This window comes from Symphodus melops, assembly GCF_947650265.1.
Source record: "Symphodus melops genome assembly, chromosome: 19".
NCBI lineage: Eukaryota > Metazoa > Chordata > Actinopteri > Labriformes > Labridae > Symphodus > Symphodus melops.
Window position 1 is genome coordinate 2,512,285 of NC_136709.1, and position 26,597 is coordinate 2,538,881.

The 26,597-nt window shown below is 41.4% G+C and overlaps 1 protein-coding gene across 1 annotated transcript; it reads right to left on the bottom strand.

Annotated features, from left to right (window-relative positions):
• Positions 1-765: 765 nt before the first annotated feature.
• On the bottom strand, positions 766-24,846 carry pals1a (protein associated with LIN7 1, MAGUK p55 family member a). The gene is made up of 17 exons (XM_079369979.1): positions 24,655-24,846; positions 12,930-13,235; positions 11,874-12,045; positions 10,405-10,505; positions 8,314-8,421; positions 7,150-7,227; positions 6,890-7,030; positions 6,401-6,562; positions 5,834-5,911; positions 4,829-5,012; positions 4,633-4,704; positions 4,107-4,178; positions 3,819-3,986; positions 3,601-3,690; positions 2,860-2,972; positions 2,664-2,774; positions 766-2,569 (listed from the first exon to the last, which is right to left on the bottom strand). The coding sequence occupies exons 2-17, from the start codon at positions 13,110-13,112 to the stop codon at positions 2,393-2,395; spliced, it is 2,010 nt and encodes a 669-aa protein (XP_079226105.1). The 5' UTR covers positions 13,113-13,235; positions 24,655-24,846; the 3' UTR covers positions 766-2,392.
• Positions 24,847-26,597: the final 1,751 nt, after the last annotated feature.

Genomic DNA, 26,597 nt, shown 5'->3' on the forward strand with positions numbered 1-26,597 from the left:
GACTTCATAAATCTATTTTCATTATTACAAATATATAAAGGCTCTAACCCAGTGATAACAGTGATATGGTGTCAGGTCTACTTCAGGTCACAACAATAATACTTCACCGTCTTCAGAGACAGGCACACACACACACACAAACACACACACAAACTCACAAACATCCTTTCACACACTCACACTAAATATATAATAAATTCAGCATCATGTCTTCACTAAAAACTCTCTCATTTTCCCGCCCTCGCCCCCTCAGGAGTCATTTCTACTCAGATGTGATCAGACGGAACAGAAAAAGCTCGTCTGTCGTACGTCAGTCAGAAAAAGAAAAAAAAAATCAAGTGCTGTGTCCTTTATTTTAGTGTTAACTCGTCACACTCGCACAGGCTCGTCTTTAGTGTCACACTCGTCATATTTCAAGGAAAAACAGAAACATTCATGAACTATTCAGGGTCCAAATTAACCATTTCCTATCTGACAGTAAATTCAACTCATATCTAACACGGCGTGCGTTAATATGCGTTACGTTGGATTTTAAATGACACATTTTTACTGACATGTGACACACGTTCTTTATCGAAATAGATGCAGCGATCATGGCGTCACTCGTTGCACGTGGACGACCGATTTGAAGGCACAAGATCGGCATTTTAGCTGCCGCCGTGTTTTTGGCGTTTGAGGGGACTGTGTAAAGGCAAGAGGGTTGAATACAGTGCAGCAAAGGGTTAGCGGACGCTAACGCTTTCAGAGTATCCCTTTTTAAAAAAAAAACTTTTTGACAACAACCTTACGCAGCGCGTTTCCTGCTAAATGAATGAATGAAACTTTATCTGATCCTTTCAGCATGCTACTTTGTTTAACCTTGAAATACGACTTGTGAGATGTGTCAGATCTGCTTTGTCCAACAACAACATGATAAATAGTGTTCATTAAACAGGAGAGTCAGTCAGTCACACGGTTAGAAGGCTGCAGAGCTTCAGGCTATAAATTAAAAGCACGGTCACCAGACTTAAGAGAAAGTGTGTGTGTGTGTGTGTGTGTGTGTGTGCGTGTGTGTGTTCTTAAATCGCAGTAAATGCGGCGGCTCAGTGTTTCATGTTATTTGAATACAAAATCAAGTGATTACAGCGAGTCTCAGCACTGCTAGAAGTTAAAAATAATTTAAATATTTTGAATCATACTCGTTGAAATGATCACAGGATGATGCATCATGAGGCCCAACAGGTGGGAGAAAACAAGCACAAACAGGATTTAAAAAAAAAAAAACAGAAAGATTCCAGGTCCACATTTCGGTCTCAAGAAAAGGAGATCAGTGTCTGAATAAAAACACGGAGAAGCACAGACGTAACTTCTGAGATCAGCTTGTTTAGAGTTTTACAAAACGTCATTACAGTGCGTCGAGGTCGATACTTTCGACAAGTGTCTGATTGTTTGTTATTCTCAGCAGTGCAACAGAGTATCAGGGCCAGAAAAAACAAACAACTCCAACCTGAGATATTAAAAAGTGAATAAAGTCTAAACTACAAGAAAAACGTCTAAATGTTTTTACTTTACCGATAAAAGCAAGTCGTTGTTTTGTTGGGAGAGAAAGTTCACGAGTTGTAATCTGATCACGAGGAGTGTGAAGTCCCTTCACAGCCTTATTAAAACACTGGATGATGAATAAAGTAACAACAAGTCGGAGGGTGACGAGCTTCAGACGAGGAATGTTTGAACATTTTAAGGAAAAGAATCGAATAAGAACAAATTCTTTCATTTATTTGACAATCACAGATAATTATTAAGACTTTTATAATAACGTTCATCGTGCCCGAGTCCTACTTGAATATAATGCAAAATAAAATATAACAAGAAGGTGTTGGTTTTGAGTTGAGAAAATCGCAACGTGATCGCAGTGACACTTTGGGCGGATGAATGTCGGACTTCCAGAGAATCGTTGAACATATTTCGGACAAAGGCGTTTGACTTGATACGTCAGAAATGAACAAGAAGAACCGGTCAGCTAGCTGACGGAGAGATACTTCATGTACTAACACTGGTGGGGTTCCCCGTCTTAGATCACAGGTTATCTGATATCGACACTCAATTAAACATTGAGTGATGAATAATTCAGAACACTGGAGGAGCTCGAGGCAGCAGACTAAAGAAAAGCTCACGTCCAGTTTGAGTCAGTTTAAAGGAAATGAAAGGCAGTTATGATTAAGCGTCACGTGACCATATTGTCTTTTAAATGTTATTTTATCTCATGAGCTGAAGGAAAACGACTTTGTCTTGTTGAACGTCTCCGCTCGCTGGCCCTGATACTCTGCTGTACTTAGTTCGATTCTCTACAAACGTGAACTCCCTCCTCTACTCTACGCCTGCTCTGTGTGTGTGTGTGTGTGTGTGTGTGTGTTCAGCGCAGCCAGGAGCAGGGCACCCACTGCGGCTCAGTGTCCAGTTTGTTGATGAGTCGTAGCAGCTCGTTGAAGGCTTTGTCCAGGTCCGTGTTCACGATGACGGCGTCAAACAGGTGGCCGCAGCTCTGCTCCATCTCCCGGGCTTTCTCGATGATGTCACGCAGCTCCTCCGGCTGCACACACACACACACACACACATTAGTGAGGCAAACCTTTTTGGAGCTGTAAACAGCGGGGAGCTCCACTTCAGACGGAGAGTAAACAAACCTTGGGGTTCTTGTTGTCTTTAGCGAGGAGCGCTCGGAGTCTCTCCTGGGAGGGCGGAGCGATGAAGATGATGTAAGGCTTCAGGTCCGAGCTCCTCAGCACCTTCAGAGCCTGAGAACACGCAGACACAAAGAGTTAGAGTGTGTATGTTGTCATGTCATGCTGTGACGTCGTCAGCCCATGAGCGTGGATCCACCTGAGTGTGCAGACACAGCACGCAGATCTTTCCAGTGTTGATGACTTGTCTCACTGAGTCCGTGCTCGTCCCGTACAGGTTCTTCTCAAACTCTCCAGACTCGATCAGCTTCCCTGAGGAGGAAAACAAGAGGACCGTGTTATTTCACATCTGCTTCCAGTGCTGACCTGTTCAGTCTTTTTATTTATACAGGGACGAAAACACAACTTCGACAACGCTGGATGTGCCAGACAAGACTGTAATGTTGTAAACAGGCCAGTCAGCTGATTTAAAACAGTATTAATCACAAGCTCAAAGTAACTGCATACGTGGTTACTTTCCTTTTTTGATCACTCACTCATCCTGCTTGATTCTTATTTACTTCAGTTTAAATTAAACTTTTATTCTCCATGAGATTGTGGTGTTCGTTTAAATTGAAATCACAGGATTTTTTCTTTGATTAAACAGTTTTTTTAAGTGACATAAAGAAGTAAATCTCATATAAATATTTAAGAGGATAAAATCGTATTTTATAGGAACAAAAGTTACCTCCCACTTTATACTTTGTAAAATCTGAAAATGTGAATTTAAGTCTTTTTACTCCCCGGCTGAAGGGCCGAAGATATTTGAAAAAAAAACCTGCATAGAAAATCCATTTTCTCAGAGCAGTGTGTCAAAAAGTCAAAATCCGAACACACGCGCACACGCATGCACGCACACACACAGAAGCTGTGAGACACTGAAGACGTGTTGTAGATTTACCTGCTGCCAGCTCGGCCTCAAACGTCTGACGAGACACAAAGTGATAATCTCGACCGCTCACCTCTTCTGCTCTGCGATTCCGTGTAGTGTCTACAACACACACACACACACACACGTTAGTATTGTATAGCCACAGGAAGATAGAGTACAGCGTAAGGTGTGTGTGTGTGTGTGTGTGTGTGTGTGTGTGTGCGTGTGTGTGTGTATCTTAGTCTTACGAGGTACAGCTACAGCGAAGCGTTCTGCTTGGTTGTTGAGCAGTCTCTGTCTGAGCTCCGACTGGCCACAGCTGGTTGGACCAATCAGAGCAATCGGCCGCTTCCTATTGGCCGGCTGGTGGTACAGAGCCATCTCCTCATAGGTGAGAATCTCCTCGTTCTCGACATCTGGACCAACGGAGAGGAGGAACCAAACACAAACAGAATTTAAAAAGAAAAGTCCAAAGACAGAAAGCTTGGAGGAAAATGTTGAAAAGTGAGAGGGGTGCGAATCCAGACAGCTCGTACCATCATTTCTGTGAGCGTTGTACAGCAGCTTCTTCCTCTTCCTCTTGTTCTTCTTCGCACACCACAGCTTCCCTGTGTACGAGCAGAAACACTTTCAACCTGATGTGTATTCATCAAAAAGAAAAATAGCACTTCAACACGAGCCTGTTCCACCCACACACCCACACCCACACCCACACACACACCCACACCCACACCCACACCCACACCCACACACACACACACACACACACACACACACACACACTGTTTCGAGTGTTTGACAACAATTCTTGAACTCCAGTAAACTGCAGAAACACTGAAGTTGTCGCTGTGCTCTGACATCAAGTGTTCCACCTTCTCTCTGTTTATTACGAACATGTTGGTGTTCAAACTGACTAAACAATAACATTTAAAGGCATCATCTTATCACTCCCACACTGGGGCGCTCTGTAAAGCATTTCATAGCTCAGATGGTTCATCGAGGAAATATCAGCAGAGTGATGGTTGATGGAGATGAATGACAGAGGTGAGGAGAGGAACTGACCAGACTTCTCCGGCTCCTTGTCTTCTTCTATCGTTTGTTTCATGGCTTCTCTCTGCTGCTGGAAACTCTTCCCTGTGAGAAAACAACAGGTTGACTTTAAGGTCTCCAAACTCTTTTCCAGAATCCTCCATCCATCGCTATACAAATAAAGATTGATTGATTGATTGATCACAGAGAGAGAGAGAGGCAGAAGTACCTGGTACCAGCCCAGCGAGAGGCTGGTTGTCCTCGTCTCCGTCCCTGTACGCCTGCCACCAGTTGGGGTCCGACTGGCTGATGATGTGGAGAATGTCTCCTTTCTGGAAGGACAGGCCCAACTCTCTGCACGGCACGTAGGGATCATCTGACGGGTCGTAGTCAAAATGGGCCTTCACATGGATCTAGACAGGAACGAAGAGAGACAACGAGTCATGACATGAGATCAGAGTCGGTTCATATTTCCAGCAGGGTAAAAAATCTTTCAACATGACCTCAAATTTAAACAATGAGTAAAATGTAAATAAAGACAGAATGAGATTACTTGTAAAACCTCATGTTACACTGAAAACAGCACAGAGAGAAAATATCAAACACTGAAACTAAAAGTGCAGTGACTCTGCCACGCCAAGGATCGCCCCATAGCATCAACTCCTGTTTGTTTGGTTTGCTCCAGTTTCCCCCGCTTTAAGAAGAGCAGCATTAGAGCAGCAAGTCTTGGCTAACCTGCATATTTGTAACATCTGCAATATTACTGAAGCACAGAAACAGGTCTGCACAATAGTAAAGGACTAACTTATTTCACAAAGAGGATTTAAGCCACGTTGTGAAACAGCCTGGCTGTGAAGTCGAAGAGTCGGAGTCACCCATTGAAAATGTTTGTGGCATAATAAAAGATAAGACAAAGGAGACTCTGATCTCACAACAAGTAAGAATGGAAAATACTTTCAAAATCACAGAAAAAAAACATGTTGAAAGAAGAGGCTCCAGAGAGCTTAACGTCTTAAAACATGTTCCTGGGATCAAATCTCAGTTTCAATATTCAACCTGCTGTCTTTGTGATATATTTACAATTAAATATGAGGTTACAAATAAGCCCATTATTTTGCAAATCATCACTTTCTGTTTTTATTTACGATTTACACAAAGTCGAAAGGTTTGACGAAATATGGTTGTATTTTATTTGTTTTTTTAAGTCATGAAACGTCACATATTTTGTACTCACCACGTTCTCTTTGACGGGCGGAGGTTTGCTCTGAGCGCTGGGAATAAGCACAAAGGTCAGGAGGCCGTGCATGTCCGCCTGCAGACACAAAACACAGAAATACAGAAGAGAAGACTGTGAGAGGACTGTGAAGAAATGTGAAGTGTGTGTGGTCGGGATAAAAGGGGTAGAAGAAGAAGTAAAACTCGTCATTGACGAAAAACTTTTGATTCCCACAAATAATTTTTTACTTTACTTTAACTTATTTTGGCCTTTTTGCTTTTATTGTGTTTAGACAAAACAAAACAAAAAAACCCCCCAAAAAATCACATTTCATAATTGTGTCAACTACTTTTTTGAGGTTGTCAATTGTTGGTACTTTTGGATATCATTCATTTTAAATTGATAAAAGTTTGAAGGTGGCAAAGCTTTGAGAAATTCAGGATCTGAAGTCATATTTTTAAGGGCAGCAGCCATCGAGCACATTGGCCAACCCTTCAGTACAGATTATAGGACGCCTTAGACTGACGTTTTTGCTCGTATCAAATCAAAGTTTAAAAGGTCGGCATTGAACTCTAAAACACTCACAAGAATATCAAACACTTGGTTGACGTCTTTCCCTCTGATCTCGATCCCGTTGATCTCCAGTATTTCGTCTCCTTCTGATAACAATCCGCTCCGCTCAGCCGCTCCCCCTCTGACGATTCGACTGATCACCACGCTCTCCATCTCGTTACGAACAGTCGCCCCCTGCAGGACAAACGGAGAAACTGATTAAACGTAAGCGAAAACGTGCAACTTTTCATCAGCTTGTGTCGAGTATTTAGAGACGAGCTTCATGAGAATAATTCAGTAAATGAGAAATACTGAAGCCTCCACTCTCCTCCAGCAACACACCTGAAATCTTTTAAATATCTCTACGTTTAAAGTTTCCGTCTAATCGACACTGACTGCTGGGAGAAAGTAGAGCAGCTGAGAGTGTGTGTGTGTGTGTGTGTGTGTGTGTGTGTGTGTGTGTGTGTGTGTGTGTGTGTGTGTGTGTGTGTGTGTGAGACTGTGCGGTTGTGCGTGTCTTACCAGTGGTATGTCTGGAGCCTTCTCTATGCGAACGATCTTGACAGTCTCTCCTCCCCACTGGGTCAGAGTTTCTCCTTGGGCGGGCAGCGGCTCAGGCTGCATCTCCCTCTCTGCTATGCTGTCATGAGCCAGGAGCAGCGACTGCAAAACACACACACACACACAACACACACATCAGTCACTTCTAGATGCTCAGACAGTTTAATGTGTGTGTGTGTGTGTGTGTGTGTGTGTGTGTGTGTGTGTGTGTGTTTTTCCACCTGGATGTGTGTGTCTGACAGCAGGCTTTGGAGTTCGAGTCCCTCTTTGTTCTGAGCTGGCTGGATGAGACTTCTGACCTGTAACCATGGCAACATATACATGATCAGCATCATCATGACTTACATCACTGTGTGAGATATAATATTATCGAAATCAAATGGATAAAATGTTCACTTTTGGAGTTTTGACACCTCTATGATCAAACTATTTTGGGCGTTTAACTTTGTGCAGATGTTAACGAAACGAGCAGGTGAACAGAGTTCGAGTGTGCAGGGAGGGAATAGAGAAAGGCCCCTCGATAGTGACGCCATCTTTAGTTTGTTTTAGCTGTAAACCCAGCTAACAGCCAACGACACAAATCACTGCACGAGACGTTCTGTCGCTCAGACTGCTCCTTGCTTGAACACAGCATGGAGCACTCACGACTACGAGGGTCAAATGTGTTCAATACGTACGGTCTTTAACCTTTCTGATAAAGAGGGGGGAAATCACAGAGAAACCTGACTTATCTTTCATTTTTTTCAAACCTTTGAAATCCTGAAAGTCTCAGTAAAAAGCACAAAGCTTTAGAAAACGTCATGTGTCCACTAACTGTTTTCTTCTCGAGCATCTCCAAAACAGTTCAGCCCTTTAAAGACCACAGCGTCCTCAGAGGACAAACACCAAGATATCAACCACAATGGTGGAGGGGAAACTAACTCATTTATCCCTCTTCTGGCCATCGCTGACTCCCACAGAATAATGCAGTGCATTTTTTAAAGGGCTGTATGGACAGTGAACACTCTCTCTCTCTCTCTCTAAATGACACATTAAATTAGAACAGGTTGGACACATACTTGGGCTATATGTGGGAAAACACTTGTGGCACTGTTTCTTTCATGCACCGGCAAAGACCTGATTCATTTAATAGTTTTTACGTCCTTTGTTCGAAGTTCTATGTCAGAGTTCATTGAGTAAAAAGCAAATTAAGTAAACATTGATAAGTTCTTCCAGCGGGGCTGTTTCACAAACACAAGCCCTCGCTCTCATGCAGCTTCACTCATTCTGATGTTATTTTACCTCCCACTGGTCACCTGTTTACTCAAGCTTGAATAATGGTCGTGTTGTAGACACTTCAGTGCTGGACTTACAGAATAAAAAGGTGAATGGAAGTGAAGCGTTACCTCCATGGCCAGCTGGAGAGCCTGCTGAGTGTGAGGGTAAGGAGGAGACGGTCGGTGCATGCTGGTGGCCACTGCATTATGGATCTTCAGCGCTGACTGGAAATCAGACTGAAAAGGGAGAAGAGAAACTATTATGGTCTGTTCGATTACAGACAACACATTCAATGAAAATAAAAACCTGCACAAACATGTTCAAGTGTTTAACTGTGAAGCCAAAAGCTGTTTTCTCATCTGCACTGCACTGAACATATCTCCATCATGTCTGTTCACATTCACTCCTCACAGCAGGAGACGATCCCCATCAGTCGGGAGGGGGAAGTACGATTAGCAACAGAGTCCACTCTACGACGCTATAATGACAGTGTCTTTATCTCAATGCGTGTCGTCAGACAGAATCACAACATCAACAACAGAGGGGAGAATATGACGGAGAAAAGAAAACGTAACACAGACGTTTAACAGAGATCGGAGAAGTCGCTGCACCGACTGTAGTCACAGGATATAAAGGTCAGCGCCCTCTCCTGGTGGCTCGAGGTGAATATCCTGCTGCACGTCCAGCTCCTCCTGCAAATAAACCCTACGAGTGGTTTTGTTTTTCTATTCATGCAAGCTCTTTTAATTTGTTATTATCTCCACTGAGTTTTGAAAAGCTTCATCTCTCTTGGAGAGAAACAAAGGAAGGTCGAGCATTGGTAGCTAACGAAGCGTGACGGTGCCTCACTCATTATTAAACTGAATATTCAAAAGTGACAACCGCTCTGAGCACGACCGACTCATGAGAGAGAATCAAAGAGTCCTGTCACATGTTTGTGCTGCTGCAATCTGAGGAGCTGAATGATATTTTTAACATTTAGGGATTCGAAATATTATGCATGCTGTAAAATACCAACATACAGATGTTGTCCCTGATGTGTTCGAGGATGATTTGGACAAACATTTGCTCTTTAGTGTCTTTTAAAGTCTAATTTTTTATTGTGTGTATTTGTAAGTTTGGCTGTTTGTTGTTAATTGTGCTGCAGCCCGTCTGGGCCGGGACACTCTGCAAACAGAGATTTAGTTAGTTATTTGTTCTTTCCTAATTAACAAATAACTAACATACAGATCTCAAATTGCAAGAGAACAAAAACCCGATTAAGACGAGACAGAACCATCAATCAGAGTTCATTTAGTAAAAGATCCATGATGACTTACAAATCTCCAAAAAACATCATGGGGACAAACACGTCATCCCCATCATCGCCAGCTAATATTCCTGTCTCGCTGTGATGACATCATTACTGTCATTATTGTAATCATTGTCTTTATTGTTCAACCTAAGCTTCTTAAACATCGTGATCGCTCAAACCGTGTTTCACATCTGCACAACACAACATTAAGTTGTTTCTGCTGTCAGACGTCTGAACACACACGTTATAAAGAGATTACATCTGAGCACATAAATGCTAACTGGCTAACAGTAGATCACAGCAGACGTGTTCCTCTGGGACTGATTTCATCGTCACCCTCCAACGCTGAGGAAAGTGTTGACACACCTGGTCAGAAACCAGATTTGTTTTTTGTTTTTTTTGGGTCATCAGTTTTGGTTTTGGTTTCAACAAGGAAACCCTTTTTTTATCCGTTCAGTCGTAGTTTGGACAACGTCAAAGTAAAAGGTCCTTTTTTCACTGTTAGCCTATAATACAACGTCAGCCACATTTCTCCAGATACAACTCATTCATTATTCATATTTCAGACTGAACTCGTCATCACTCATCAGTACTCCAGTGAAAGCAGAAATAAAATGAGGTTACCTTCCAAGAAATACTAAGAAAGTTTGTGATTTTTGAAAAAGGTTCCTGTTTTTCGAGGCTTTCAGTCCCCTGACAGGGGGCACAATGTTCCAGCAGAAACGCTGAATTATTTGTTAGCTTTGGGCATATATTATATCCCTCATAAGAATATCTAATAGCAGCATGAAATACTGCCCATCAGCATTTATAATTCCAGGAATAATTCAAAGTCTGTATCAGAATCCTCTCCTGAGCTCAGACACACAGAGTCTTTTTAAAGCAGCACAATCACATGTTGACCTTCTGATGAACTTTATATTACCTTGTTTAATAGTGCAAGAACCAGCTCGACGTCATTGTGACTCTGCTGGTCAGACAGGCAACCGCGGACCTGCTTCAGCGACAGCAGCAACTCCTCCAACTCTGCAAGGAAAACACACAAACAGTCACATCCTCGTATTTGACTAAAACAGTGAAAGCATCCCTACAGATACAAGAAGCTGCTGTTACAGGATATAAATGATAAAAACAGAACAGAGGACTTCCTGTTCTTGATGCCGTCATCATCCAGTTACATGTAAAAAAGTCTGATGTAAAATAACACTTATCGAGGCAGAGGGGGTCCAGACCAGCAGAGAGAGAGAGAGAGAGAGAGAGAGAGAGAGAGAGAGAGAGAGAGAGACAAGAGTAGGGTCCCTTTGAAAAGAGCGACCTAAAAGCTTTATGTGATGGGAAGTTCTTTTTTTATTTAATATCCAGAGAACCACACAAAAACAGGTCTCTTCTTATGACTTTGTCTATAAACTGTTGGTTAGAACAAGTTAAACTACTTGTTGGATTCAGTGGAAGATAAATGTACATTTTTGTCAATGGGGTGAGGTGAACTTGAGCTAGTGTTTGGGGGATTTCTCAGACACTTTAATGGTGGTGGCTGCACACAGCAATAAAGGCGCACTGATTTTTATACTGGTATACTGGTCACACTGGTACATAGGACGCAGTCAACTTTTTACAAGTGCGTCTTAAACACTTGATTGTTTTGCAGCCTGTCCTGGAGACACACACATTTTACAACTACTTAGTGTGGTCATACTCTGAATGTCTCGTCTCCGAATACTCAAAACAACAAATAACTTCAGTTCATTCATAAAGTTTTTTTATCGCCCAGATACGCCGGTGTTCCAGTTTGTTCCAGTTTAAATGGGTGACATGCCCCCCTGCACACTGGATGATGGTCTGGTTCTGTGGTATTTATGGTCTTGATCTCAGTTAGCCTCTGTGCGCACCGTTAGAAAAGGGTTTGTACTTATTTGTCCTGTAGAACCAAAAGTATGTAAACCAACAAAAGGAGCCAAGTTTAATCACACCTTTGAATGCTTTTAATTTGTCCATGAGCGACAGCATCTCATTTCCTGCTCAAGCCTTTTGTCCTACTTTGCGTGTTTCTGTTTGTGTTTGTTTCCACCCCTCACAAACTTTTAATTAAGTCGCCCTGAAGAGCCTCTCGTGTCCTTCTCTCCCTCTCTGAGGAATTCCCTCCCTGACGGCGCAATCTCAACCTTTACATTCCTTCTCCTCACAGATGTCTTACTCTCTCTAAAGCTCGCTTTCTTTTCTCCTTTAAAAAAATAAATAAATCATGTTTTTTTAAAATCATCTCCTAACCCCCCCGATTCTCTCTTTCCTGCTGAGAGATTAACACTGTTTTTCTCCAACCTGTCTGTGTGTGTGTGTGTGTGTGTGTGTGTGTGTGTGTGTGTGTGTGTGTGTGTGTGTGTGTGTGTGTGTTACCGAGCAGTGCTTGCGTGTGCTGGCTGCCGAGCGCTGGCTGCTGCGGTGTGTCTTGGAGGAATGTGGGGTTGTCGATGCCGATGTGAGGATTCTGGGAGAGCTTCCGGAGTCTGAGCGAGGCATTCAGGTCCAGCTGCCGACCCTCTTCCTCTCTGCGACGACGGAGATCCTCCTGACACACACACACACACACACACAAATTAATCTTTTGTAAAACAGACATGTGAACCGTTGAACACACTTTCAGAAACACCCAGAAGAACCCAGACTTCACCATCCAGCCTCTAAATCCTTCACAGTAAATTCCTTTGTAAATGTCTGTTATCATAACAACAAGGTCTAAAAGTTAGGACAGAATAAATGAATCCACTAGAGCCCACGTACAGTAAATATTAGTATTTTATCCCCAAAGATTTTAAAACGCACATTAACAAATGCTAAAAACCTGCTGTGTTTAAATCACATTTAACACAATCACATTCAGATGTGTTAAATGTTTTATGTTAAATGTGAAACATAAAAATAAAACATAAAAAAGTGTTCCTTTTATTCTCTTTACACTTTGTGAATTCAAACAGATGCACAGCACACACACCAATTAGTGCAAAGTGTGACAGTGATCAGCTGGTTGTTTTAGATAAGAGGAAACAGTAAAGTGTCATGTCGTCTGGAGCTGAAAACTGAAGCTCTGTTACAGAGTGCTGCGTTTGGTTACTGGATGTAACTCCGGTTCTCCGAGTTTGTGCGTAGCCCTCTAACGAGCTCAGCTAACGGTTCGTTAGGAGTTAAAGCATAAAAAAGCAGTACTTTAAAAAAGAGCCAACGTCCAGAGTTTTAAATACTTTTTTAAATCAGCTGTTGAGATGTGAAGACTCTGCACTGACTGTTATGTAACAGTCATCTTAATGCTTCAGTGGTTTCAGACACAGTGGTTACTGTTACATAGACTTCATACAGACTTTTGACTTGCATGGTTTTTTTTACCTTTTCATTTCAATAAGTGGAATAATAACAATAATAATCATAATAACAATAATAATAAGTGTGTTTTCTTACCTGGTGTTGTCGAATCCTCTCCAGCTGTGCGGATCGACGGACCGGTAGCGTTCGACTCCCCAGCTCTCCAGGACAGTCGACGGCCATTTCCCTGTGCTGTCCTCCTCCTCTCAGCTCTTCATCGCCCCCTCCTCCTCCTCCTCCCTCCCCAGCAACATGGCCGTTCAGATGGGAGGTCGTCATCCCTCACACACACTAACAAGTCACTAAAAGTGATGGTTCCAGGGATGTTACGGTGTGTATATCTTAATCTGAGGTAAGTCTAGGAGGGCAGTTCAGTGAACTGGGCGGCCATGATACCTTCACCTGCAGGACAGAGCAGAAACATGAGCTCATTACTTCCGTTTAATCAACTTATTTCAGTGAACCACATAAATGACTGATTGATAATAACAGTTTATTTAATATTTACCAAGACTCAGTGATTAAAATGAACCCACGTGGATGGAAACGGCTCAATAACACGACGATCGGCCACACTGATCAATATCTGTGTCTTAACTAAGAATGACTTCAAGATGCTTTAAGTCAACAATCTGCATGTTATATACGTGTTTGATATTACAATGATTTTATTCTGTTTGACTTTTTGCTGATAATACCCTGAAATTATTAATTACTGTTTATTTATTTGTTATTGAGGCATAAAACATGAGTCTGCAACATGTCTCTTAAAGAATCCAAACAGATCAAAGTCCTCTGAGGTGACTGATCACTAGATTGAGCTCCATCACGCTACACCTACAATAAACTGTGTGACAGCGTGGCCATTGTACCGCGGCTGTTATCAGGTAATATTTGCATTTGCAAAAATGAATTCAGACTTTTGTGACGCGTTTGTAAACAGAAAGCCCTCACACAAGCTGCGATTAAAACATTGGAGAGGAAGAAGTCTCTTCTTCAGATGTTCAGCTCGGGCCGCACGCTGTGCACAGAACCGTGAAAACGCAGGCTGTTTCTGAATGTATCCATCTCTCTGCACTCAACACAACTTAAATGATAAAAGATCTGAGAAAATGTCCAGAGTTTCCAAACTGCTTCACTCGGTTGTTTATGAACTTACTGGATGACTGACTCTGCTGTTTATAGGCTGCTGGTTCCCAGTCTGACCCAGTTAGAGTGCTAAATGGGTAACTGTTTGACAGGCTGATAATCAGCATGGACTGCTGCAGAGTGTTGAAGCTGTTCTCAGGTGAATAATCGGACGACTTTACGACACACTCACTTTCCCTGAATGTGCGTCGAGTGGTGGCTACCTCTCTATCACTCTCTGAGTTCAGGGAGAAAAACGTCATCACAACCCCCCACTCTGCTTAAATAACCATGGCAACGGCTTTGTCAGCAGCCGGGTGGTCCCCCTGACACACACACACACAGATATATATGTAGGGAGGAGGTGGGAGAGGAAAGTGCATGGATGAGAAAACAGAGGGAGGAACAAGTGCGGGCGAGCAAGGTAGAAATTAATGGAGGGAGAGGGAGAGGGAGAGAGAGAGAGAGAGAGAGAGAGAGAGAGAGAGAGAGAGAGAGAGAGAGAGAGAGAGAGAGAGAGAGAGAGAGAGAGAGAGAGAGACAGAGAGACAGAGAGAGAGATAAACAGGTGAGAGATGGATGGATGCCTTATCTATCAGTACCACAACAACAGCCCAGTGTTTGATATGTTATCTCCTACCAGCAGGACTGTACATACACACACACACACACACAAACAAACAATGGAAGGACAGACACACACACACACACACACACACACACACACACACACACACACACACACACACACACACACACACACACACACACACACACACACACACACACACACACACACACACACACACACACACACACACACACACACACACACACACACACACACACACACACAACCAGAGGTCCCATGATGCAGCAGTGAGGAATGCCAGGCGGCCCTGGGAACAAAATTCCTCTGATGGGGGCAGGGAGTTTGTCTCCGTGTGTGACCGTTTCAATATTTCTGTGTGAGCGACACACACACACACACACACACACACACACTTCATGTTCGGTAAGTAACACATACAATCAAACAATGGATTCAATTGAGTTGAAACAAGTGGTTCTTAAAGTGGGAGCTGAGACCCCCTGGTGAGTCGAGTGACAGGGGGGGCGATGCCTTCAAAACACGTTTATTTTAAATGATGTCAAATAGCATTTATGACTCGTTGTTGTGAAATGATATCAATTAAAGACAGAACCGTAGTTGAGTGAGATGGAGCGAGGTGTCAATAATCCTTCAAGTGTCCGTTTGCTGCTGACCCCTCATGGTGGGGGTCACGAGCTGAAAGGCTTGGGAAACCCTGAGCTAAGCTACAGCACAGTCTCTGCTTAAATTCAACACACAATTACAAATCAATCTGAACTACATCTCAGCTCTCCATTCAAACTTGACATTTTAGTTTCACTTCACAGGAGCGTTTTACTCACTGGTGCATGAACACATTCTCTGAGTCAGAACAGTGAACTTCTCTTTAGTTTGTTTACACTCTAATTCCTCCCTAAACTATCAAGGCACAGTCTGCCTCAAACGTCAAGTTGACTGTATAAAAACGTGAAATTTCTAACAAAAAAAACAAAAAAAAACCTTTCATGAATCCTTTTTATCCATTGGAAAAATGTTCTTCTGCTGCCCGGGGTCCAACAGACAAATTTATTTCCCCACCAAGAGAGCAAGATAATCTCAGAGCAATCCTCCGGAAACGCACGCTGGACATATTATTGCTTTTACTAAACAGAGAGAAGAAGAAAAAAAAAATATAACAAACCCAGGAGGTATTGTGCTTTGTATGTCTGTTTCCTCTACGTGTTTTGTCGAGGCAGCACGCATGATTTCCAGCCGTGTCTCAAGTGGTCACATCTTTCATTAGACGTGACTGAAAAGCCTCTTCAGAGCGGCTTCAGGAGAGGCCGCTGAGAGAAGGCTCTCGTAGTCTCCCCGTTGTTCGTCGATCCTATCTGTTTAATCAGAGTGTGATTGAGACATTAAAACGGCAGACAGGTTAACGCTCCACCATCTTGGTCACGTCCCCGCCCACCAAAAAGAAAAACACGACTCGGTTCAGAAACGTTTAGGCTTCAGATGGTCACATGATGCATGTTTCAGAATGACCTCTGTCGGAGTACTATTTTTTTGGTTACATCAATGACGATATAAAACAAACTATACCACACAGTACTTGGCTGTTCAGCCAACCTGCAGACACTGCACTGAGCAGCAGGGGAACGAAGTGAAACTGGTGTCTGACCGAGTTTCTGTCTCAGAGCCACTGGAGCCTTAAAACATCGATAAAGAGCCTTCAGTGAGAGAGACGTGTGGGAGGATTCGAGCAGCTCGTCTGGAGGGCTTACCTTCCACCTACAATAACAAACTTCAGCCCGCTAACACTCTGCGAGGGTGGGACAGCAACAAAGTAGGGATCAAACTGAGGCCCATTAAGAGGCCTGAAGCAAGAAAAACAAGCGACTGGAGGTCGTCCTGAGGGAGCACCAGCTACTAAGAAAAGATAAACAAACTCAGATCATGTCCACATGAACATGAACATGACTCTGAGTGCTGGATAAACACACACCTCTTAGATGATAACACTCTTAAACTTCATCAATAAACAGACAACTAAATGCCAGGAAGAGATCTGGATACTGCAAGTTAGGAAGCCACTGCACGAATCTGGTTTCTTCTTTATTTATTTAAAGGGCTCAAGGCGACAATAAGACGACAAGGAGCAAAAATCTGATCTGACATCAGCACCGGTTAGCTTCCCCAAAAAACAAGTTTCAGCTCAATGATCCTGAAATAATAAAAAAATGATTATTTAACAGCGAGCAGAGTGTGTGACGTCAAAGGGAAAGCAAAATGTCTGCAACCAATGTTTTACCCCAACAAGACGTTTACTTTTTATCCACATGTAACTGAGGGTTATACTCTGTTACCAATACTTTCAACTCTCAATATCAGCATGGTATTATTGACTGATCTGACTTTAAGCACCTTGCACTGCCTTTGACTGGCACAAGCTCAGCCACACTCAGACAGTCATCACGTCTTAACGCTGTCTATAAAGGAGTGACTGACTGATGAAGTGTAAAAACGTGCTTGTGAAAATGTTCGTATGCCATGATGTACGTGATCAGATGTCTAAATGTGTGGTGCAGCAGAAACCGATCTCCGACCTGAGTAACGATGCACACTGTGAGTGAAACCGGTCCTCAGATCAGTGTTTGTAGTCGTCTGAAGTTTGAGTTTTTTAAACCCTGTTAGGCTGGAAAAGCCTGTTTGAAGTCTGATGAAGATCTGCAGCCGTTTCCTACCGAATCCCTCAGATCAGTTACTCACTTTATCTGAAGAAGAAACACGCACACCCACACACACATTCACCGTTGATAAGCAATGACCTAACCTCCCCCTCTTTCTTAAACACACACACACACACACCATCTGCTGCTACAGCTTACCCCCCGCTGTGCATGTATCAATGTGTGTGTGTGTGTGTGTGTGTGTGTGTGTGTGTGTGTGTGTGTGTGTGTGTGTGTACTTGTCTTTGTCTTGTTGAGGCAACAGCTCAAAGCATATCTTTGGAATCCAAACACTTTGAATGAAGGGGAAACCCTCCAGTAATGTGTTTTTTCCTCCTTCAAGCCTGCACAGCTGTTTGTCTGTGTTTACCTCCTGTGTTGGTGTCCGCTCTGCTCGGTACAACAACCGCCCTGACGTGTAACTTTAACTTCAAAAGGTGATGATGTGATTGTTAAGAGCGTGTCAAGTGTCGACGTGTTTATGAAAGTTGTAGAATTGGATGGGACCACATTGAGGTTAAACTTTTTGTCATTCAATTTGATTTACCGGGTGCACTCAAACGAACCTCAGTCTTCCACCTCTGTGTTGTCATTGTACTCGGAGCAGAGCAGGAGCTTTACACTCTACAACAGGAGTATTAAAATGACCCATAAAACCTTCGGCTGCTCTCTAAAACAGACCTGCTGAGAGAAACTGATGAAGACATGATCATCGAGGCAAATTTGTCTTTAACCCCTTGACGCCTGAATTTGTTTTGTTTTTTTACATGCGTTTCTGCTTTCAAGTAGATGCTAAATTAAGTTGAGAACGTTAATTTGAAAATAGCACATAAATAGATATTACATAAAAATAGCACATGCATAGTACATCAAACAGATGTTGTTCTGACTCCGACTGGTCCTATGACAAACTGATGCTTGCTAAAGGTTCCTAGGTTTGTGTTGAAAGTGCATCAACCGGCAGTGGAGGAATACGGACGCTGTTTTGGCTGCATTTGGACGGAAGCGGTTTGACGCAAATTCTTATATCTGCAGAATTTAGGCTGATCACTTTACAGGGATATTAATCTAGTGTCAGAGGTTAACTCCCTGAAAGTAAGCCGCCGGAAGCTTTGTGGTGTAGCTTCAGATCCAATCTGTGGCTCCTTTCCCACATATCATTCCCCACTGTCCCTCCCTGATGTCCAACTCCATCCTCTGTCTTATCTCAACAATAAAAGCACAAAGTCAATAGTTTGACATGGACATGAATGAGCGGGTGTGGCAGCAGTTATTTCCACTTCCTCCTGCGGTTGTCGGCTCGTTGACGTGAGGTGAAGTGAAGCGTGACGTAAATCAGGAATAAAGAGTGCGTTAAGTGTGAATGTTTACTGTCGAGGATTATCTCAGAGAGGAATTTGTTTCTTTATGTTGTGCAACAATGAAAAGCTGAAGCTTTCTCTGAGGGAAACCTGGTACATCTGACCCGAACAGCAGGTGCTTTGTATAATTCTTTACACGACACAGGTGCAGCAGGAGCTGTGCTTCAGTTATAATTCCTGTTATTACTGTGGTCAAGTGGTTAATGCTCTGTAAGTGGTTTAATTTTGTTAAACAATTCAATAATCAACAGATTGACTGATTAGGAGTCAGATTACAATTCCAATAAAAACCTTACCCAACATTTTATTTTGAAGGAAGCACAGCCTGTTTCCAACCTGCAGGCTGAAGCAATCTTCAAAAACCTTATCAACAAAAGTTCATCTTCTGTTTAGTCATTCATACCCTCGATGTGTCAATATATGACTCAAAAAAGTCATAAAAAAAGAGCGAGCGAGTGAGTTAAGTAACTTTCAAGCCAACAAAATAAACTGAATGCTCAACATATGAACACTGCTCCAGTTTAATCTCAGTTTTGCCCATCGAAAAAATGAATTGACAGTGCAGAGTCCTAACAGTCCTAACGATAAACAAAAGACCAAAAAAAATAAAGTAATTTAACAAAGCCAACAAAGGGAATTCACACCCTCATCAATATTAGAAAAAAGAAAAGAAGAAAGGGAAAGTAAGAAACATTCAGTGTTTCTGCAAAACTCAGTCAAAACAAACACTTAGAGCAATCACATCAGAAACACGACACTAATCACGTTCAAATCAAGGCCACTCAGTCGATAACCAATGAAGGAAATAAAACTATGTTACTGCTTGAACTGCAGATAGTGGACTCACATTTCCATGAATCCAATCCTTCCTTTCTTTTGACTGTTTCAGACTCTGAATTCAGTCAGTGGTGAAAGTGTTACTGTTTATGTTTCTATAAGAGTCGACACGGTGGAGAGTTCCTGAATCGCTTTAAAAGCAACCAACATTTAGAAAGAGTAAAGAAGGGTGTGTCAGTCTGTGTGTGTGTGTGTGTGTGTGTGTGTGTGTGTGTGTGTGTGTGTGTGTGTGTGTGTGTGTGTGTGTGTGTGTGTGTACTGTCAATGGCACTGAGCAGAAGCAGACCTGCCTCTTATCTTGTGTTCAACAGCGCACACACACACACACACACACACACACACACACACACACACACACACACACACACAAAATGGGCTGTACCACCCTGTACCAGACAGAAAGTGAAAGAGCCAAAATAAAAAAAAAACAAGCGCACACTGAGATTCTATTCAAATAATAAAATGATTAAATTATACTGAAGAGGAAACAATAACCTAGGTCGTCATATTCTAAAAGGTTTTTGTGTGAATAATGACATTTAGGGGGATATTTTGGACTGAAGCAGCAGTGCAGTCACGATAAAGATATTTATGGAAGCATCAATCCGTGCACCACACCTTTCACACGTATCAGGTCCTCGCATGCTCAGTATGTTTAGAATAACATATCTATGTTTAAAGGTGAAACAGCCTCAAAGACAGAGGGGACCTTTTCAATATGTGCCTCTGAAGACGTGAACTCCCGACCGTTATTACTGCAAGTTCAAGCACTTTCACTGAGTAGTTTCAGGCTGTCAGCAAACACACAACACACACTAAATCAACATAGACAGGAACACTTCATTGTACCTGACCACCAGGTTAATATATCAGCCCCAGCTTTAAAGCTGATCCCGACATAAGACATGCATTGATGGTCAGTGGTCTAACTTTGGGTTCCAATCAGGTCTCAGATCTAATGAGAGAAAGAGAGAGATTGAGTGTGTGAGCAACAGAGAGAGAGAGAGAGAGAGAGAGAGAGAGAGAGAGAGAGAGAGAGAGAGAGAGAGAGAGAGAGAGAGAGAGAGAGAGAGAGAGAGAGAGAGAGAGAGAGAGAGAGAGAGAGAGAGAGAGAGAGAGAGAGAGAGAGAGAGAGAGAGAGAGAGAGAGAGAGAGAGGGAGAGAGAGAGAGAGAGAAAGAATTCCTGAGAACAGAGGACTTTCTGTATTTGTCTGGCCTGTGGCCCGATGTGCCCGTCCTCACCTCTCTGCTTCCCACTAGCCCACTGTGTGTGTGCATGTATCTGTAAAAGTCAGCTATGACCCCGTCACCATGGCGATGTGACCTCTTACCTGGCAGCAGAGCCAATCTAAAGGTCAGTTTAGATTGAGAGCCCCGGGGTATTTACACACCGTCTTATACAGCAAAGTGCAGGAGTGCACCTCACAAGCAGCTCAGCAATCAGCTGCCACCATCACACGATCATTTACCTGCATTTAGTTCACCTTACTGCCTCTTGACCTGTAGTTAGTGGCAGCCATAATATATGTTATTGCTGTCTGTGGAGTAACAATTACACTTTAGGGGATGCTAACAGATATGACCATAGACTCTTTACTCTGAGACAGAGCCCACATTTTAGGGTTGGGTTTAAAGTGTTTGTCGACTCTGAATGTTGTGTCTATCAAAACTGTTTGCTCATGTTTTTTAAGGTGGGGTTTGAGCTCTGCAGAGATTTTGGATCTTTGCAAAAAAAAAGAAAAAAAGAAACGTAAGTAACGTTGAACACTGACGCTGTTTTTCCTGAATACAATGAAACACAGAAAAATGATTATGAGGGCATTAATCTAACATAATGCTAGTTGACTTGAGCCCTTTCCTTCCACTGGATCAAATTGTCTCTTTAAAGTAGCAGCACTACTTATTATACAGCTTTAGACAGTGAACAACATGCATGTGCATCTTAGTGGTAAGGCTGACAGCCTGCAGTTAGAGGAAAGGTTCATCAAGTGCACAAGATATACCTCCAGTATAAAACAATCTATTCATCGCACACAAGAACTCTCAAATCAGGCTCAAGTCTAGACCTGTCAGCGACCAACAATATGCAAAATACAAAACCCAACCCTATTAGGTGAAACTCTACAAAGCTACAAGCCTCATGCTTTGCTTTACACGTGCAACAAACAACTACAATAAAATAGAGACAAGTATTCACTACTGTATTGGCTTCAAACAAACCTCAATAAATATTCAGAGATCCCACAGTTCAGCTTCACCGTCGAGCTCTCACATAAAGGAGAATAACAGTAAAAGCAGCGTGCTCGACAGGTTTGACATGTGACACGGCTGGGTTTCATGAGGAACTTTTTGGTATCAGTCACCTTTGGGTGACAAAAAAAAAAGGAAACAAAACACGTCTGGTTGATGGTTTCGTCTGTCTCTTACAGTATTTAGCAGCATGTGGCACACAACCAGCGGTGCACAATGCCAGTACTGAGATCTGCCTAAAATTCTGATTCAGTCAATGCAGATAGTAAATGATAAATGGACTTGTGTAGGGCTTTTCTCGTCTTCTGACCACTCAAAGCACTTTTTAAACTGCAGGTCCCACTCATACGTTCACACACTGACGGCAGAGGCTGCTATGTTAAGAGTCTGTCATTATTATCTCTACACTTACAAGTAGCTTATGATACAGCTGGAGGAATTTGGGGTTAAGTGTATTTCCCAAGGACACATCAACATGTGCAGCAGCTGGGGGTTGAAGCCCCAGGCTTTCTGTTCAGAGACGACTAACTCAACCTCTGTGTCACAGCCGCCCCAGATCTGAAACCATATATCTAAAAAATGTACGTGTTTAGGCTAAATTATCATTGAAGTAGTAAAAACCAATCATGTTTGCTTCTGCTGTTCAAATGGGATCAGATGCAAAGAACCTCAAGTGGACAATAGAGGAACTGCAGTTTTTTGCACTTTTGAATTGGCTTCATCTTCAGTTTTAGAAGGGTAATCCACCTCAGCCAATTCTTAACTGGAAACAACAGCATCACAACATCTCCAATGCTGACACACTTATTTATATTTCCATCCCATCTGCAGGTAGCAGCTCTGCTGACCCAAAGTAATATGAGACTTGACTCTTCTTCATTTCTGTTCACACCTTCATCTAACATGACAGGACTGCAATCAGCAACATTGACCCCAAAGATTCTTCTTGTAAATTATTTTGAGATGGGTCTGTCCAAGGTCATTGACAGTGATTGTCAAGAGGAACAAGAATGCAAGCTTGCCAAAAACAAAGCACACAACAAAAACAGCCAAGTGTTATCACCAAGCCTCAGGCACACAGCATGACACTGCAATCAGTCACTGAGGTTTGATGACTTCAGAGAGACCTTGTGTCTGATTATTTGGTTGTCAGCAGGCTTCTTTTCTGTCTTTTCTGTCTTCACTTTCTGCACTGCACAAATGAATTCTGGTCCTGCCAAACAAATATGTTAAAGTTTTGCTTCATCACAGTATCCTATTGATGGGCTTGCGTAATATACGGATATGAAGATTAAAATAAAAGTTGATGTTTTGCCTGATCATCTCCGTCTGTGACTTCGGGTATTCAATGCCAAAATGCCGACTTTGGTTTAGAAAACAAAATACTAATGAGGTGCGTCCTTTTTAAAAGATGTGACATGTTAGATATTGAGAGTTTTCGGATCTGCCTTTACAGTGATGTCTTTAAAGTAGGTAGATATGTTCAAATTGACAGAGAAACCAGTAATACTGCTGTCAGTAGTGTTGTTGTTATCTTGTGTTTACACAGCAAATAACATACATACCATTCTCTATTAGAGATAAGACTCAAGGCTATAGGCTATAAGTACATTTAAAGCTGGCCCAGATTTGTTTTTTTTGACAACATCCTTTCATAATTACACAGATGTTTAGTAATCATGCATGTCCTGAGTTCACAAGAGCTTTATGTTTTATATTAATATTGGAGATGCATTCCCTTTTGCATCTGATGGACTGAATCTTTGGCTTATTTTACAATATTCTTTTTTTTTCTTTTTTTTACACCATTTTTCCTTTTTGTTGCTATTTCTAGTCATATGTCACAATTTTTTATCAGGGTGGATGGACAATGCTCATGAGTCAGGTATTTAATTTGTGTATGCCTTAAAGTACAGATATTCAATTCAAAACCTTTATTTTCAGTCGAAAGACACAGCGACACAGGAGACACGATAAAAGTGAGTGGAAAAGAAATCAGATAAAAACAAAGACAACAGATACACAGTTAAAAACATTTACGAAATGATGAACCGTGGTCTGTTACTATGGCCTTAAAGGCTGCATACTTATATGGATGTATGCATATTTATGTGTATTTATGTGTGTTTTAAGACCTGTTTAAACACTTCTTTTTTTTTAAGTGTTATATAAATACTTTGTATTAGTATTATTATTTAATCAGAAGTTACACAGTCAAAGCAAACGCCTTATAACCACAGATTAACTTTACTTTTTAACTTCACTGAACATCATTTATTTATTTGTCTAAAGCGAGAGACTGAGTTAACCTTGACAAAGTTAATCACTAAATAAAGTTATCATCTTTAGTTAATGCTGTGTTAATTAAATAATCCTAAAAGATGAAACTGTTGAACCACACTAATCTGTCGTGACTCTAAGATGACAAACAACGCCAGCTTTTCACTTTATAAAAAAATATGAGGTTTATTTATTTGTCTGACAGCTAGCCAAAGTGAGTAGCATTAGCTGTTTTGGTTTGCCTGTTACTCTATCAACAGTAACTGCGGTGAAGTTAGTTTTAGGTTGGATACTCGACAGACGTTCATGCTGGAGTCAGCCATCGACGCGAACCTGTCATTCTAACCTAAAACCAACTTCACCGCGGCATCAAAGTAAGCCTCAAGTATACGAACATAAATGTTAAACAAAACGATAATTTGTGTCATTTCCAACTTACCTAAAATATATTTCCCTGACTCGAACCTTCTTACTAACCCAAAAACAAAAACACGTATCGTAATTCATTTGAAAAGGTTGGGTACAACTTTACGTTTTAACGTTTTTTTATGCTACTGTGTTAGCAGCTAACTAGCAGCTAACTAGCTTAGCCCGGTCCTTTCCTGCGGCACCTGTTGATAACAAAGCCGCTTCAGACCAGAACAGACCGCATCGAAATACTCACTCCGTCTCCGAGGCGTTCACGTACTCCCTCAGCAGATAAATCCAAACGGGGAACTCGTTTATGAATCAGCAGTACTTCGATGTATGTTGTTTTAATTCACTCAGACAGACTTGTTGCTCCCTCTCTCTCCTCCTCCTCCTCCTCTCGGACTGTCATCTCCAGCTCCACTCAGGGGGCGGGGACAACATACCACAGACTGCATGAAACATCGAAGCTGATTGGACGACACGATGTAAGGAATCTCGCATGTAACCAATCAGAAACGTAAGATTCAGTGGAACGTGGTCAATCAACACACTTGAGTTATAACTATTCATAAACTAGAATCCGTTATCAAGATGGAAGTTTATGGTGTTCATTCAACTTATATAATAAATTTATTTTTAACAACATATCTAATATTAGCCTTTTGGCTAAGCAGAAATGTTGATTGATAAGATCTGTCCCTTTAAAATAAAAACATGTAAAAATGATAATTTTGGATTTTGCATGTTTTCATAAACTGTTTAAGATACTAATTTGTCATTTATTCTATGAATGCATCTATATTATTTTTTTCTGGATGAATTTGAAATTTGAAATGTGACTGGACTAAAAGTAATTTACTAATATATTCTGTTCTCCATTACAGAAACATAGATATGGATATATGGACATAAATATAGTCTTTTTTTTATTTTAAGATAATATGCACCCTTCACTACTTATTATTTTAAGTAATTCCTAAGGTTTTGTCTTTTATTTAGATTATATTTTTGCCAAACTATGATAAAGAAAGCTTTTTTTTTTAAGAATGTTGATTTGTAGATTATTTTAAATTTTCCAGACTTTTTTCATTATGTATTACATTTTGCTTGATTAAACGGGATTTTGTTTTATCATATTCATAGTTTAAAGCATGTACATGTGCATTATTTCCTGATATGTATGGGAATTAATGGACATTTCACAGCAAATCAGATTCAAGTATTCACCCAGACCATGGTATATTTTCACTAAGTGTTTAGGAACAATCACTTTTCTTTATTTGTAACTGGTTTTGGTCTCTTAGGTCTTTACTTCCAGATTTTTTTTAGGTGATTTTTTCTTAGAAAATTAGTTTTCACAGCAATTACAAGAAACAAAAATCTTTATAAATGTTTCCTGAATTTCTACACTTGGCCATGTAGGGACACAGTTAATACATGGTGAAATAAAAAACTTCACAGGATCTTTGGTTGCTTCCTGCCCAAGTTAAAGTTTAAGTTACTGCATGTCAAATGTTTTAAAGTGTTAAATCATTAACTCAAATAGCAGAACACATGTTGGTCAATTAAGATAAAAAATAGATCTGTGCTAAAGATTGGGTTTGATACCAGGAAGGACTCACTGTTTTTGTTATTAGGAACATTTGAGGTGGTTTGTTAGACATTACATTTTAAACACACTTTTTGCTTTCCTCGTAAGTGCAAAAACTAAAAAAACTAAACTGCAAACATCCTCATGTAATGGTGAAAACTAAATTAAAGAGAAGTTGTTCCCTCTAAAATAAAAGTATTTTCATAATATTATGAAGGTTGAGTGTAAATTGATTAAATTAGAGGAAAAAAAAGGATTTATTACTGGTCTGATTTTTGTGGCGTTATTTTCGGGCTTTTCTTCTCTCTATTGTAGCGGCAAGACAATGGATAGAGTCAGAAATCAAGGGGAAGAGAGAGAGTGAAGAATGACATGCAGGAAAGGATTTGAACTTGGGTCGCCCGCTTCGAAGGTTACAGTACATGTGACGCGCAGTCTAACCACGAGGCCACCGGTGCCATTTCACTGTGGTTTTAAATAGATAAATTCACATTTACTAAATCTGAAAGAATGATCATCACACAGCTTTCTGCAAGAAGGACTTGGCTGAACAGCATGTACAGAATAATCAGGATTATTTTTATTAATTCATCTTCAGTTTCAAT

Bases quoted from the DNA above. Each gene is read 5' to 3' on its own strand.
- pals1a (XM_079369979.1), bottom strand. From the start codon at position 13,112: ATGACGACCTCCCATCTGAACGGCCATGTTGCTGGGGAGGGAGGAGGA. The intron at 2,775-2,859 runs GTGGATCCACGC...GCGTGTTCTCAG, and splicing joins TGCTGTGTCTGCACACTCAG to GCTCTGAAGGTGCTGAGGAG. The intron at 2,570-2,663 runs GTTTGTTTACTC...GTGTGTGTGCAG, and splicing joins AAGACAACAAGAACCCCAAG to CCGGAGGAGCTGCGTGACAT.